Source organism: Arvicola amphibius, chromosome 10, assembly GCF_903992535.2.
Source record: "Arvicola amphibius chromosome 10, mArvAmp1.2, whole genome shotgun sequence".
Lineage (NCBI taxonomy): Eukaryota > Metazoa > Chordata > Mammalia > Rodentia > Cricetidae > Arvicola > Arvicola amphibius.
In genome coordinates, this window is record NC_052056.1 from 67,006,504 (window position 1) to 67,022,927 (window position 16,424).

The 16,424-nt window shown below is 40.0% G+C and overlaps 1 protein-coding gene across 2 annotated transcripts in view; it reads right to left on the minus strand.

The window, feature by feature from the left end:
* Nucleotides 1-16,424, minus strand: part of LOC119825053 (interleukin 1 receptor accessory protein) — a 131,141-nt gene that overhangs the window by 78,085 nt on the left and 36,632 nt on the right. For both annotated transcript variants that reach the window (XM_038345664.1, XM_038345665.1), the window contains exon 2: nt 9,415-9,479. In XM_038345664.1, the coding sequence (XP_038201592.1) occupies nt 9,415-9,478 (64 nt within the window). In that variant the 5' untranslated portion in view covers nt 9,479. The remainder of the gene's footprint in view (nt 1-9,414; nt 9,480-16,424) is intronic.

Consider the following 16,424-nt stretch of genomic DNA (forward strand, 5'->3'; position numbering starts at 1 on the left):
ACTGCCCAGCGTCAAGTACAAGTTGTAGCAGATTGTTTTTGCTCCTAAAACATGAACATGCAAAAGATGATCCAGGGTCCTACGCTGTCTGCAGCTGTCACCTCTTCCATCAAGTTTGCCAAGGCCATGCAAAGCTCTAGGGACTGTCAATCTCTGCTGTTTATCTTCTTCGGAGGGAAAGTGTTCCTGACTGACAGAGCCTTTCCACTGGAGATGAAGACAGCTCTCGCAACTGGAGGGGTACACAGTGTCAGGGAACTTCTGTAGCAGCTACCAGATAAAGAACTTTCTTTCATTTATAACGCAAGAAGGAACAAGAATGTTCAAAAAGGGAAAAACTAGAAAGACTTAATTGTTCAAAAAGGAAAACAATCTGGGCAAAGCTTCTGGTAAATATGAAAAATGCAGTTAGATGGTTTCTGAAATCTGAAAAATCATGAAGGTAGATTTACATCAAATCTACAAATATGGTAGTAAAAGACTATCCTTTTACCTCTATTTTTAATCTGCATTTTGATCTCTCTTGCACTTTTCCTCTTTCTTTTACCCCTTTCTTCATTCTCCTCCCTCCCTTTTCTTTAATCTACCTTTACCTTGAGGGAACAGTGAAAAATTCTGGAGAGGCACTTAAAATCAAACCATGGATGTCAAAATACCCAGCAGAAGAGAAATTCAATTTTCTCTGGGAGAGCAAATAAATCAAGAGTCCAAAGAAAATTAGAAGAAATTAGAGGGGGCAAATGAATGTTTTCTCTTGGAACAAAAAGCAAAACTCGGTTCATTAATCAGCATTTCAACAGCCTGAATACCCAGAGAATCCATAGAAAAACATACATGCATTTTAAACTAATCTGTTGGTGTGTCTGAGCCATAAGCAAGACTGTGGTGAACAATTAATTGTTGTTTCTCCAAGTGAAATAGGACAATTGAAAACTACCAAGAATAATAGTCAAAAGTAGATGTAAGATATTTGGGGATAATAATATGTATATTTGTGTTACTTTAAAGCACAGTAAAGTTTTGTTGTCCTAAGTTGACTTGTATGCACATTGGAATCAAAGCACAACTATAACAAATTAATAAAAGGTGATATCGATATAGGAAAGTTACAAGTTACTAATGGGCACACTGTGTCTTCTATGTCCTTTGAAGTATATGCAATCTCCCTCTAGCCACTCAAGCAGGAAGGCAAAGCAAGGCAATTCTGAACGCTGGCTCCTGGGGGTTTGCACAGCAGATACTAGGACGTAATGGTCATGGTTCCTTCATTTTTTAAATGCATCTATTTTCTATGTCTCTCAAACACAAAGTGCAAGAATCATGTTGTTGCTTTGGGTGTAAATCTGTTTTGTTCCCTGAAGAATTTAGTCAGCTAAAAGGAAAAGAAAAATTTTAAAACATAGAATAGAAATAGGCAGAAACAGGTCTGGCAGTGAGTTTCCACTAAAGCCAAGCCTGGGAGCTTCCAAATGGATTGCAATGGGGGAGAAACCTAGACTGCATAAAGGAGAGAAGAGATGGAATCATGGCAATTTAAAGGGCACAACCATTCTTATGAACCCAGCCTTCCCATCTACAACCACAGGCACTTGTAACCTCCCTCCAAAAACTGGGGTTTCTTATAACTAACATGACCATAAAAGGAAAGAATCAAGTCATTTTTCCAAACATAAAATTATCACTGGGATACAGAAGCTCTTTATTTGCAGAGTAAGTGTCAAACCAATCAAGTAGGGCACTCAATTCTCTTCTAAGTCTACGTAATAGTCACCCATAGGAAGTAAATGGAATTTGAAAATAAGTAGCCGAGTGTTTCAAAATACAAACGCAGCCCGGACATAAAGGAGTGGTGAGATCTGCTCTCAGGCAAACTTTAGAGATGAAGTGGAATTCTCTAACTCCAAATGACCTTTAGGACTAAGAATAAAATGGAATGATATTCTTCATGCATTCTCTAAATGTTTGAACAAAATCGCGTAGAAACGAAGTGTTCAGTATGAGCAGCCATAGGCAGCAGAGACAGGACTGAATGTCACAAGTACATTTGAATGCAGAGTGTTTGAAAATGCAACCTCATGTAAAACGAGGCCTTTCAGTCTGGTAGCAAATTGAATTCCTGGGAAAAGTTGAAAGAATCATTGCAGGGAATTAAGAATATTATACATCTGGTCAATTTTTGGTGCCTGATGATTTTTTGCAACTTTAAAGAAATAAATTTATCAAAGTAATAATTTTTGTCTTAAATAATAAAAATATTTATTATTATTAATAAGAGACATTGAAGAAATATTCAAGATATAAGAAAAGGGAAATGGCTCCTATGTTCATGGATCAATAGAATTAATATAGTAAAAATGGCCATCCTACAAAAGCAATCTACAGATTCAATGCAATCCCCATCAAAATTCCAACACAATTCTTCACAGATCTTGAAAGGAATTTTTTTCAGCTTCATATGGAAACACAAAAGACCCAGGTTAGCCAAACAATCCTGAGTAATAAAAGAACTGTGGAAGATATCAATATCCCCAACTTCAAGATGTACTACAGAGCTGTAGTAATAAAATAACATATTAGTACAAACCAGTAAAGTCTATCAGTCAATGGAATCAAACTGAACACCTCGTCATAAATCCACACACCCACTGACAACTGCATTTTCATAAAGAAGCCAGAAACACACACTGGGAAAAAGACAGCATCTTCAACAAATGATGCTGGTCAAACTTGGTATCTGCACGTAGAAGAATGTACATAGATGCATACTTATCACTCTGCCAAAAATATCAACTCCAAATGATTCAAATATCTCAACACAAAACCAGGTACAGTGAACCTGAGAGAAAAGAAAATAAGGATTATCCTTGAACAAATGGGACCTCATGAGACTGAAAAGCATCTGCCTGACAAAAGACACCATCATTCAGACAAAGATCAATTAAGCCTACAGAGTAAGGAAGATTTTCACCACCTGTACACCTGACAGAGGGCTAGTATACAAAATATATAAAGAACTCAAAGAAACTAGATAGCAAAACAAAAAACAAACAAAAACAAATAACCCGATTCAAAAATGGGGAACAGATCTAAACAAAGAATTCTCAAATGAGGAAACTCAAATGACTGAGAAACACTTAGGAGATGTTCAACATCCTTAATCATCAGGGAAATGCCAATCAAAACTTCTTTGAGGTTCCATCTTACACCTGTCAGAAGGGCTAAGATCAAAAGTGACAGCTCATGCTGCTGAGGAGGTGGAGTAAGGAAAACATGCATCTGTTGCTGGTGAGAGTACAAACTTGTACAGCCAATGGAAATCTGATGCATGAATAATAGAAACCCAGAGACAAATTGGGGTTCAACCCAAAGACCAGAAAAGCAAAGCAGCTAGCCACTGGCTCTTCAAAGTAATAATTTTTAATGTAAAATACTATATGTCCCTCCAGAAAGAAAACAGATTTTTTTAAAAAAAAAATACCTATTTGAAAATTTTAGACAGCATATTTTTATTACATTTACCTCCAGCTCTTCTCCCTAAGTTCTCTCAGATCCATCCCATCTCCCTACCAAGCCACAACTTCATGTTCTCTTTGGTTTTGGTTTGGTTTTACTACAGTTCACTGACTCCAAGTTGTGCCGTCTATATGTTCATATGTGTGGAGCAGTCCCTCGTGGTGGACCTACCAGGAGTCTTGAGGAACTGACTCTCTGAGAGGAGTTGACTGGACATAGCTCCTCAGTTAGAGGCCATGCCTCATGAAGCTCTTCCCGCTCCGTGTTATGACATTGACTGGCTCGATCTTGTGCAGGCAACAGCCACAGCCACTCTAAGTTCGTGAGGACAGTGACCCTAACATGTCCCAAAGACACGAAAACAAAGCTTTCAACAGCACACACTTGGGTTCCCAATATAACTTTTCAGTTCCGGTTGTTTGTTTATGACTTAAACAGTCTCATGTAGCCCAAACATTCTCAAATCTCAATGCTGCTATATAACCAAGGATGACCTTGAAATTCTGATATCTTTGCCCCTACCTCAAGTGGTAGGATGACACATATGATCCACCATGGTCATTTTATGTGGCACAGGGGATCAAATTCAGGGCTTCATGCTTGCGAGGTAAGTACTGTACTCACTGAGCTGAAGCTCCAGTCTCCTCAGCATGGCTTCACACTTGCCTCATGGATGCCTCCCACTACAGCGTTCCCAGCTGAGGCGTCTTCCCCATTTCAACCATGAACACACACACAGCTATGGATCCCCACACAAGACAGTGTCCTCCAATTTTCTGTCATGGATAGAAGACAGCCACAGACCCCCTCCTTTCCTGAGAAGCCGATGACTGTCCATAGCTGCTGAAGAGGGCACATCATTTTCTCTAAAAGTTTAGCGGGGACTAGGTGGAAAAATGACGGGAATAGAAAGGGGATGCCAGAGAGTAACAGAGGGTGAATATAATCAGAATTTATCATTAATATGTATGAAACCATAAGACAATAGAAAAAATCTTTCTCAGGCATTCTGAAAGGTTTGAGAGTTTCTCTGTGTACTTGTGGCACCGTATCTAGTGCTTAGGTTATTTTTTTTAATCTTGGAAAATATACTTTAATTTCCTTAAAAGAAGTATCACCCCATTTTCACATTGGACTCAACCATATAAAAATGATCAAACCCATGATCTTCACAATTAAAGTCATTGTTATAATTGTTATTAAAGGCTGATTAATTAGATAAGAAATATATATATATATATATATATATATATACTAGGTATGCCGTCATATATAGTATTCTTCAATTTAAAACAAAGAAAGTGTGCAGAAGACATGGCTAAGCAGGCAGAGACAGTGGTGTGTGGACCTGTCATTCTGAGCTTGCTCCTCAGATCCTGGGAGAGAACTTATGCTGAGATAGGTCCTCTGACCTTTATATACCTGCCCTCTGATGGATGTGTGTGTGCATGCACACACACAAACACACACACACACACACAGAGAGAGAGAGAGAGAGAGAGAGAGAGAGAGAGAGAGAGAGAAGAGTTGGAAAAGGAGAGAGTAATAATCCGGTTGGGATCTACTAATGCTTTGGTTAGTTGATTGACTTTGGTTTTAGTTTGTTCATTTATTTGCTTCAAATCTTATTTCTTTTAATTGCATGTATGGATATATTGCCTGCACCTATGTCTGTGAGCAGCATGCGTGCACAGTGTCTGCAGAGACCAGAAGAGGTGGGTCAGAGTCCCTAGAACTGGAATTAGAGATTGTTGTGTATTGCCATGTGTATGCTAGGAACCAGGTCCTCTAGAGGAGCAGCCAGTAATCTTAACCACTGAGCCATCTCTCCAGCCAGGTTTAATTGTCTTAAAGGTAAGAAAGAGCACAGTGACAGGAAGTGGTGATGTAAATTCTTAACAGTGTCAAACAGCTCACAGAATAACTCTCAGAACTTGAACCCATGTCTCAATCACTAGGAGACCACAGCGTTTCCACTTAATTATTTCATATTGAGTACTTCATGCCCCACAAATCATCAGACTATAAATTTCAATAAAACTTAATAAAGGGAATGTGACTTCCATTTTCAGAAACAAGGATGGCAATGCCATATAAAGAAAAGATGAGGGAGCTAGCAAGATGCCCTGCAAGTCAGAGCACTTGCTAGAAAGCAAGAAAATCTGAGTTCAAATCTCTAGCGCCCACAGGCAAAGCCAGGCATAGCCATATCCCCTGGAGTCTGGTACTCAGGGGTGGAGACAGACAGATCTCCTCCCAACAGCATCTTCATGAGCTACATGTGGCACATCAGTCAACTTGTGGATTCTTTCATCAATTACAAGGCTGTAGTTCCTCTCTCAAGGACATGGGTGCAAATCTAGACCTGTATGTGAGCCATCATTATCTGTGTTGACTTCAAAACAAAAAGCACACTGCCATACATCTTGAGTGTGTCCACGTGTTTTGGGGAGATAATGCATTACCTATTTTTAAAAATAGGACCTCCATAAAAAATAATTTTGATCTGGTAAAATTTTCAAGTTCACCACCCTGGATGCTATTTTCAGTTTCTCTCCAAACCTGGAGTCAAAGGGTCCAGCCAAATAGTCCTTCCTACTCTGCAGCAGCTTTAGCAGTACAGCTTTCTAGCATACAGCTAACGGGAACAAACCAAAGAAGAGTGACGGGACGAAGGGACGTTTTCCCTTTGAATTCCTGTAAGCGGGAACTCCTTCCATCCAACAGTGGGAACGCCGAGAGCTCTAACAAAGAGGAAAATGCTGAGGTTGGAAATGAGAATCGCCGTGATTTTTCCATCTGAAAGAAAATGGTCTGGAGGGAAGGGTAAAGGTAAAGGTAAAGTTGTAACTGCTTAAGTAGACTGCACAGAAACCAGCAGGCGGTTCTTCAGTCGTGAGCGTGGGACTCCCTCACAATGGCGTCACAGCCTTCTCTCTGCATCGTTTATATTCTAGTGAAGCCCAAGCGAACTGTATTTAATAAAAACAACAGGAGCCTTAGGAACTGAAGCGTGAGTGGAGACTGCAGTTATGCCGAACACTAGCTGTGTGCACTTAATTTATTTAGCCACATGGGACTTGAGTTTCTATTGGAAGAGACGGAGCTACAACAGCCGTGATCTGGTGTGAGAGCCAAGTGATCTTGAGTGTGTAAAGTGTAAATTGGTTTTAATGAAAAGGAGTTACATTACTTCTAAGAAGATGACCACGTTTAATTATGTTGTCACTAACGTGATTATCCAAGCTTTAATTATGCTTGTTTTTATTGTTGTTGTTGTTACTATTATTATTAAAGTGAAAATGTTACTTCCTCAGTTTTTGAAGGTATGAAGACAGCAGAGTTCACCTACCAGGAGATCACATTCTGAAATCAGAATTTTCTGCCTTGAAGGCCAGTTCACTGTATAGGAACCTCACTGTAGGACAGTGAATTTGGGGTCCAGAGTGCCAAATCCCTGACTTGTATCCTAGAAATCTAGAATACTCTAGAGTACTCAGGATATTTTTACTTTGTTGCTTATGTTAGTGTGTGCTTCCAATAAGAGGAGAAACTGGAGCACAGAGAGCCTCATGGAAGACCAATCAGTGTGCCCATATCTCCATCCCTGTCTATGGTGATGCCTTCATGTAAAGACATTGACTGATCCCTCAAGGTCGCCATGATCCCTTTTATCCCCAGAGCCAGTTGCCCCTTTCATTTTTGTCAACAACGCTTCCTTTTTGTTCCTGTCCCTCCAATGAGGAAGTGCTGCACAGACACAGACACAATACACCTCTTCATAAGGAAGGCATGAGTGTGTGCCAGATGGGCTGAGGGGATTACAACATGTTTCCTCTCCCATGGTGACTCAATGGGGCTGGTATGAGAACGCATCTTATTCAAGCGGGCAGCTTCCCCTGACAGAATTATGAGTCACAGTTCCTGGGGAGAGAGTGCACTTACCAACATTTGGGGGAAGGGGATCTTTGGGGGAACACATAAAAGTCGTTCAGAAAAGCAGCTCCGCCAGGATAACTGGGCAGGCAGCTGACCTCACAAGCTTCTGGAAGCTTTGATCTCTCCACAGCAGTAGCAATGGTCACCGCTCAGTTTGACTTCCAGGTGTGGCACTTGACACTCTAATGGGAATCATTAGTGTGGCTTCAAAGAGTGCCAACAGGAAACTGTCCAGTTGTAGAAGAGGGGTTTCCAAGAGTTTAGAAACAAACAAATGAAATGAAAAAAAAAAATCTATGCCTTCAAGTACCTTAAAATAAAGAGGCGGTGAACACAGAGGAAACGAGAAAGAAGAAGAAAGGGAAGGGGGAGAGGGAAGAAGGTTGGAAAGAATAAAGACAGGGGAGAAGAGGCTAAGAAGAGGTTCAAAGGCAAATGACAGAAAAGTGGTATAGTGAAGTGAGCTGATGGGGTATTAGCAGATGATGGGAGATGCCAAAGGAATGCTAATGGGGTACAGGAGAGTGATCGGCAGGGCCATTTTAACTTCAAACGGTCAAGGAAAGCCTCTGTGGGAAGATAACAGCCAATCAGGACTAAGTCAAATGAAAATAAATTATAGTCTGGGGTTTTCATCACCATATTTAAGAATCACTACACCAAGCTCCTTCCAATCAAACAGATACCCAATAGATGCTGGCATATTCGTGTGGCTCAGCTGTATGCTAGCACATCCCAGTTGAATCCTAGGCCTGGTTAAAATACAGCCTTTCCTCTGTGAAGTCCCACAGGGCCCACAAGTTTAGATATGATCTGTTCTTTCAGCTGTACTCTGTCCTAGTTACACCCTGTCTTTAGAGTTATTTTTGGTTTCTAATACAATGCTCTAAGTGGCATAGAAAAACTGAAATGCACCCAGCAACGATGATCAGGATGGTAGGAGGGCTGAAATTCATGCCAAGTGAAGAAGAGTTGAAGGTACATATTGCAGAACACTGGGGTCATGGTTACATAATGCTGATTTAACACTTCCAAAGGGTTCTCAAAGAGAATAGCCATTAAAGCAATGATAGTCAAAGCGCAGCCCATGGTGTTCATAGGAATTATACATAAGTATCTTTATTAAAATTAGGATCCCTGGGGTCCCTGTGTAAAAACCAAAGAACCTGTGCTTTAAGGTATTTTCTTTTTCAATCATGAGGCTAAATCAAAGAAATATATGAAAATGACAAACTATTTCAGTCCTATGTGCAAGATTTTTTTATAAAAATTTAATGAATCAAAAAATAAAACAATCTGCAATTATATGTTCACTAAGTAGAGCAAACCTGGGTGATGATGAGAAGCAATTTTGAGATGAGAGGAGGCATCAAAAGATGGGCTTTGGAATACCCAGCCTCCTACCTCTGCTTATGTGGGATCCAGGACCATGCTTACTAAGTTTTAGTTACTCAAACTTACTAAAGATCTTGGTTGTATCCTCTTGCAAAGCCATATCTAAAGAAAGAAAGAACCTACCAGCAAACCCTTTATTGCCTATGCAGTTTAGATGCAGTTTGATTGAAACCATCGGTTTGGTTTTGTTTTTAGCATCCCACTGGACTGCTGACAAATTAGTCTTCTTTGGTGCTGGTATGAGTTTGGGAAATAGGTCATGCTAGATCCCTGCTATTTCCTCCATAGGATTTAAGGTAAGAAGAAGGAGAAATATCCTGGAGGGTATACAGTTGAGATTTCCCCTGTGTTTATACAAATCAGCTCTTTTCCTATGTGTTCTAGTGCCCTCCTCCCCGAATTCTATTGCTCTTGCAGATAATCAGATAATTGACTCTGTGCAACTACAGAAGACCACACAACAAAACCAACAGTGTGTTCTTTTAAGTTCCCCATGAGGAAGAGAGGATGTGTGATCCTGTGTATGTTATCTTAATTTCAACTATTTACCAAGCGCCACACACTCACCTGAGGCATGACTCTGCAGGATCCCATAGAAGGACAGACTCATCAAACACCATAGTAGTCCCATCCTGTCAACATAAAAAGAAAGGTAAGGGAGGGTAGTTCTTCCCCAGAGAGTCTTAATAATCACTGGCAATTCGTGCTAACTAGAGGTCCAGAAGAATCCCAAGGGTTTCACAATATTAACAAGTTTTATTGTCAGAACCAACAACAAAATTGATAAGCTTTGTTTCACATTGTCATTTGCCTTTGAATCCCCAAATTACATATCGATAAACTCAAACAAGTTTAAACAATGTAACTGGAATCCCTTGACTAGAAAGTGGTCCAGCCACCATTACCTTCCAGCTGCGAGGCTCCAGAACTCTCTGCTAATCCATGAACTATAATTGGTACATTTAAAAAAATAAGATCATCTAGATTCTTTGACCTGGACTCACACTTCTGGCAGATGAATTTGACCCTCTTACCCTTCTTTAAGTTCCCTTGTCTAGTCTCAGCAGGAAATCTGTTATGATCAGGTACTTTTCCATCATGGTGATGAATTAAAAATCTAGAGGGCAGCCGGGCGATGGTGGCGCACGCCTTTAATCCTAGCACTCGGGAGGCAGAGGCAGGCGGATCTCTGTGAGTTTGAGACCAGCCTGATCTACAAGAGCTAGTTCCAGGACAGGCTCCAAAGCCACAGAGAAACCCTGTCTCGAAAAACAAAAAACAAAAAACAAAAAAAAATCTAGAGGGCTTGGATTCAGACAGAGTCTGCAGTCAGTCGCATAGAATTCATTCCATTCATATCATTGGGAAATATGGAAAGCTCCTGCCCTTCTTATGCATGGAAAAGACAAATGACAGAGCAGTAATCTCTATGATCTTTAGCTTTCTAATGATAACCAATAGGAACTGTCTACTAGGAAGATCCTGCTCCCATATATGGCTGTGTGGTCTTTAATGTAGACAATTCTGTGAAGTACATCTTTTTCTAGTCCCCTGGTCCTGCCTGACCAATGGGGAAACGTCTGCAGGGTTATAAATACACAAATATGGAATGACTCAGACATTCCAGGCTCATGACTTCTGCCTTCTGGTTGATGAAAGCACCCATGCAAACATGCTTGGAGACATCTGGGAACTTGTCTACATCACACTTCTAGAAAACAACGGAGGTCAGATTTTTTTTTTTTTTAGTTTTATTTTTAAACTCTCATCAAGTGCAGGGAACCACATACCTAAAATGGCCCAAAACGAATACTTGACAGTATGACATAAACCATCAAAATGGGCCACTTTTAAGAGTACGACATGGAAATAAAGGGTATGAATTGAAATCACCCGAACAACATAGGCTGTGTTGTACATCCTAGCACAAAATGCAAATGACTATCGCCAACATTTATTATAGCAACAGACAGCCAAAAATCTCCAGTTCCTTCTTTAACCTACCTATATAAAAATCACAGGTGAGTTTCTCACAAGAGGAATCACATGAAAACATTTTATCTCAAATATCAGTTGGCGTTTTCTTTCTGAACAACTGCTTTCCAAGCCTCAAAACATTATCTTAAAATTTAGCTGTATCCATCCATCACTCATTCATCCAATAAAGTACTTTGAAAGCTGGAGAGTGAGCATGGTGGTATAGCACTTCCGTAACATATTCAATACCCAGGGCTTGAGCCACAATACCATCTTCCTCCTAAAAGTATTACAAAAAATTTAATAATAAGTTACAATAATCCAATTGCAGTGTATTTTAGTATGCATAATGCAGGGCCTTTTATGAGACTGCTTTTCTGCTGTTAATAAACCCATGAAGACCACCTCAACGTCTTCAACCATGTATAAAATATACACATGCAGACAGAGTCGAAATATGACTTATCAGACAGAGGGTATAGTAGTAAGTAGAGTCTTACGGGAACTTAAAATATGTACAAAAAGAATAAACTGCAGTACAAAGTCAATAAATGATAAAAGAAAGCAACCAATCAATATGATTAAATATGAGCAAAGAAAAGATTTCTCCAGCCAAAGACTGGGAAGACTGAACTCTGTGAAGACTCTTTCACAGTAAGCAAGAACTGGGTGATTATTGAGAATCGAGACAGAAGGGAAAATATGGGGAAATGGGGCTCTTGGAGAATAACATTTACAGATAAAGAAAATACGAGACCCAAGTATAAAACAGTCTGATAATAATTCTGTTTGGCTCAAGAACAGGGTAGTAGAAAAAGAACTACAGATGATTGTTGGAAATCGGAAAAGAGCCTGGAATAGAAAATGCCAACGCTGTGAAGGCCAGGCTAAAGACATGTGATATAACTTATGCAGCAAACAAGAGAGCTGATGTCTTCTGAGTGGAGAAGTGCTACAGTGATAGAGTAGTAATCAGCTTATGCCTTAGGGAAGTCCCTCTGCCACACACGAAGGGGAAGAATAATTTGGCCACTAAATTCTGTCTTGGAGTCATATTGGATCCTGAGTTCGTCACACAGTAATTGCTCTCCTGCTAGGTTTTTTTTTTTTTTGTCTTTGACACACTTGCTCAGCATGCCTCCTATGTCCTCACCCAAGTCATTAATAAAAGTAATTAATAATTCTGCATCAATCCTTGTCAGCGTGAACAGGAAGATTTTGCACTGCTGATTCTGAGCACAGCAGCTTCAGCCCCACTGCTCAGCTCTATTAAAGTACCCTGACCTTCCTTATTGCTTTCGGCTATTTAACACACACACAAAGTCACACACACACACACACACACACACACACACACACACACCTCTTTGGATTTTACCAGTTCCCTGCTGGATATCTAGAGCAACATGTAGAAGACATTCTAATTAGTGTGATTGAGGACCTTAATTGATATTCCCAAGAGTGACTGGATTATGCAGGATGGAGCAGAGTCAGGTCACCAATAGAGACCTAATCCAAAGATAACCTTTGTTCAAACACAAATCCAGGGTCAACCTTGCCCTGGGATGAATAAAACATCAAGCCTCCAAAGCAGAAATTGGCTTGTGCAGCATGTTTTGACAGACTAAAGGTACCAAGGTTAGTGGAAGATGGCTGACTGGCCTGAACCCCTTTAAAAGGTGATGATCCATTTAATACTGGCTTGAATTCAGCCTTGGAATTTTGTTATTGAAAAGGAGAGGAATACGCCTTTAGTTCCTGGTTCTTAGAGTAGAAGGGGGCACTGAATCAGAGATGGAGAAATTGGCAGAAGGCAGGGGAACTGTCTGCTAACGCAAGGACTCACAGTGTCTGAATTATAGTTAGTTTTACCTAACTGTGGTGGTGTCTATCAGACCCTGCTCTTGCTTCAGATAATAGAGACCTACATGTATTTCCAGACAACCTTTCCTGTTACCCACTTCACTTCCTATCAGGACTACTCTGATGTTCAATGTCATTGTTTCTTAATATACAAACTTCAATGTTTATATCATTTAACAAGCAGTTTCAAATACAAGCTTAATTCTACACAGGTATAAAAATGCTATCAAGGATTTACTCTCTGCTCACTACGTTTATATTTATCTCTGTATGAGAAACCTTCCTTGGCCACATTCTCTTGGGCTAATAAGATCTGGATCTCCTAGGCTTTGAGAAGGCCATCAAGGATTCTCTCCCTGGACCAGCATCCTCAGTTTGCTGCCCCAAGGCTGTTTGTCATGCATTTGCTCAGGTTTCCCTCTGTACACTGGCACTTCCCGAAACATGGAGTAATGATTTTCTGTTCGATGACTCTATGTATAATTGTGTGCTCACAGAATGATCACCCCTGAATTCTCACGGAGATTTCAGTCAGTCTGGCCTCTGCCAGTTTTCCTTCCCAAGAATCTTATGCATCTGCTATAAGGTCTTCTTGTAAGCTGGATAAGCCTCCTATGGGCATGAATCTGTATTTACTTGCTTTATTCCTGACTTTTTAAAAATGATCTAACCACGGAAAACTTGGCCACTACCACCAAAGCACAAATCTTAGATGGCTAAACCATGTAAGGTGAATACTGCTACCAAAACATTTCCCTCAGTCCTACGCTATGTTCATAAGTCCATTCATGTTTTCCCTTTCCAGTCTCTAAACTACAGATAAACCTGAATAGGTTTCCCATGAACACACATCTGAGACATGACAAGCAAACCTCTACCTCATTTTATTTTTAAAAAAAAGTAGAATAATGTTTATTAAGGAATTAAGATTGGTTTTCATTCACCTTATATTGCCTCACAGATAAATTTGACCCATAAGAGGGTCTCTGTGAGATAATTTCAGGAGCCAATATTTACAAATAAGCAAACTTTCCAGCAAACGAACACGAAAGGCACTCATTAAAGGTAATATGAAAGAAGTGTGCTCTGCCCTCTCCTTCTTAGCAACAAAGCTTTAGCACGCAAGCACAATAAAGGATAACGTTCTGAGGGCTCGAAAGCGCAGACAACTGAGTAATCTATTTAAGTACACAGAGGACATTCACCCAGGTAGGTCATAGCATGTGTGACTAATCAAACCATAGGCTCTCTAAATGAAATGAGAAGACAGCCTTTTACCATAGGGTCCGATGAGACAGAAAAACAGAGGATTAAAGGGAAAAAAATCTTCAAAAGTGAGTAATATAGTTCTAAATAATTCATGGGTCAAAAGAAAATCTCCAAGGGAGAGCAGAATTGAGTTTGAAATATCATATACCGACTCTGTGCTTAGAAAACAATATGTTGTATGAAATGCCCTATGCTAGAAAGAATGCTATAACGTGAGCAGTTTGATAGTCTACCTTTAAATCCTAGCAGCGAAAAGACAAGTAAACTAAGAAACAAAACAAAACACAAAGCAAACACACAAAGAAAAAAAACATAACAAGCAGAGATCAAAGTATTTTAAATTGGGAAAAATCAGGGGGGAAAAGCAAAATGGGTTTTCAGAAAAGAGGGGTGAAAGGGATGTACCCCTAGCCAGGTAAAGCAAGAAGTGACAGAACATACATAAAACAGGCATGAAAGAAGAGATATGTCCATCTATCATAGAGGAATTGAATATGTAAGCCAGCTCAATAGACTTGGGCATAGAAATTAGATAACATAGATGCAATGAACCAACATCTTGAAAGACACAAACTTACAGTATTTAGCTAAAATAAAATATAGCCTGATTAGTTCTTCAAATACTGGGGGCATGAAAATGTGTTCACCTCTAGAGCTTCTAGAAGAGTCCAGCTTTGGTAACACCTAGATGCCAATCTTACAAGAGCAAACAACAAAGAAATAAATGCATTGCTCTGCCTTTGTCCTTCTGGCTCACAAAAACTATGCAACGCCTTGGTGTCTTGCAGCTGTTTCTTTGTTTATCTGTTTCAATCCAGAGATTTCCCCTCATGCTTTAATAACCTATTTTGATCACAATCAATACCAAGTCTGCCCCCAACTCCTGCCAGATGATCCACCCTCAGCTTCATGTCTTTTTCTTTTTTTTTTTAATAACTTCTGCTGTTTTAGTAAAGCATGTACTCTAATTTCTGCCTCCTATATGTTCCTGGGTATGGGCCAACCCACGAGAGCCTGCATCATGGCAAATCTTCTATGATCTAGGATTGAGGAAAACTGACTCCTCCCAGAACCCATCAACTGTCCATAACTTCTCAGTTAGGGCCAGGGGCTCATGAAGTACTTCCCCCTCCTTGCTGGAAGGTTGGTTCGCTTGATGGGAAGCCGACATTCATAGCTTCTGTAAGTTCTTGAGTATAGCAGTCATACCTACAGATACTGTTTGTTTCCACTGGCCTCCTCAACCCAGGCTCTTAGAACCTTTCATTGAGAAGACAATGATTTTTTTTCCCAAGCTAACTGACAGGTGTGGTTAATTCCAACCACAATGTCAAAAAGAGCTTTAGATATAGATCAATGCTTTACATGGAAGATTGATATGGAAGGAAGGAGCAGGGCCCCGTGGTAGGAAACAATTCTTTTTAAACAATAATAGTGAAGTTGGAAGCATCACACCATCAACAACCTATTCTTGAACTATTAAGACTTTGACATTACCTAAAACAATATGCAGGAGGCAAATAAATACAAGAAAGGTTGTTCAAGATCATTGCCCATTAGGGGAACATAAATGAAAACCATCAGTACAACTTGTCAGAATAGCGAACATTAAAACAAAACTCGAAATACCTATGGCTGAAAAAGGTAGAAAGTAGCTGGAAGAGTCCTGCTGGGGGAGTCCGGACTGTAACACAGTGTGGCAGATTCTTGTAAAATTAAACATCAATCCTGCTATACGACTCCTCACACTTTCACGCTCAGGCCTTTCCTCCATTATAAATAAAATCTTTACACACACACACACACACACACACACACACACATACACACAATCTGTATATGAAAAATGTAGTGTCCCATTAATTGCTTAAACCTGCAAACAACTCAAATGTCGCTCGATATATGAACTGATGGACAAGCTTTGCAGCATGCAAAGAAAAGAATACGGCATTCCGAAGCAGTGAGCACTAGTTAGTGTATGTTAAGTAACTTGGGGGCATTTCAAAGGAATTCTGCTAGATGAAAGAAGCCATTCTGAATGGGCTACACACTGCATGATTCCATTTACATGAGATTCTCAAAAAGATAGAACTGGTATGACCGGGACCAGTCATTGAGGGTTGAGGTGGTAAAACAGTATATTGTAAAGGAGCTATTCAGTAGCATGGATGACTTGAACATCCTGATCGTGGCGATGGCTCTGGGGTCGAGGACACAAGCTAAAATCCATTGTCTTAGTTTCATTCCCATCACTGTGATAAAATCCCCTGATGGTGAGCAATGTATGGGAAAAAGAATCTATTTTAGCTCACAGTACAAGCTTACAGACCATCATGCGGGGAAGTCAATGCATTAGGAACCCAAGCACTAGTCATAGTACATCTGCAGACCAGAAAATCTTAAATGTGTGCTCAGCTTGCCTTCTCCATCTAATATCGTCCAGAAGACCTTGCTGAGAAAATGGACCC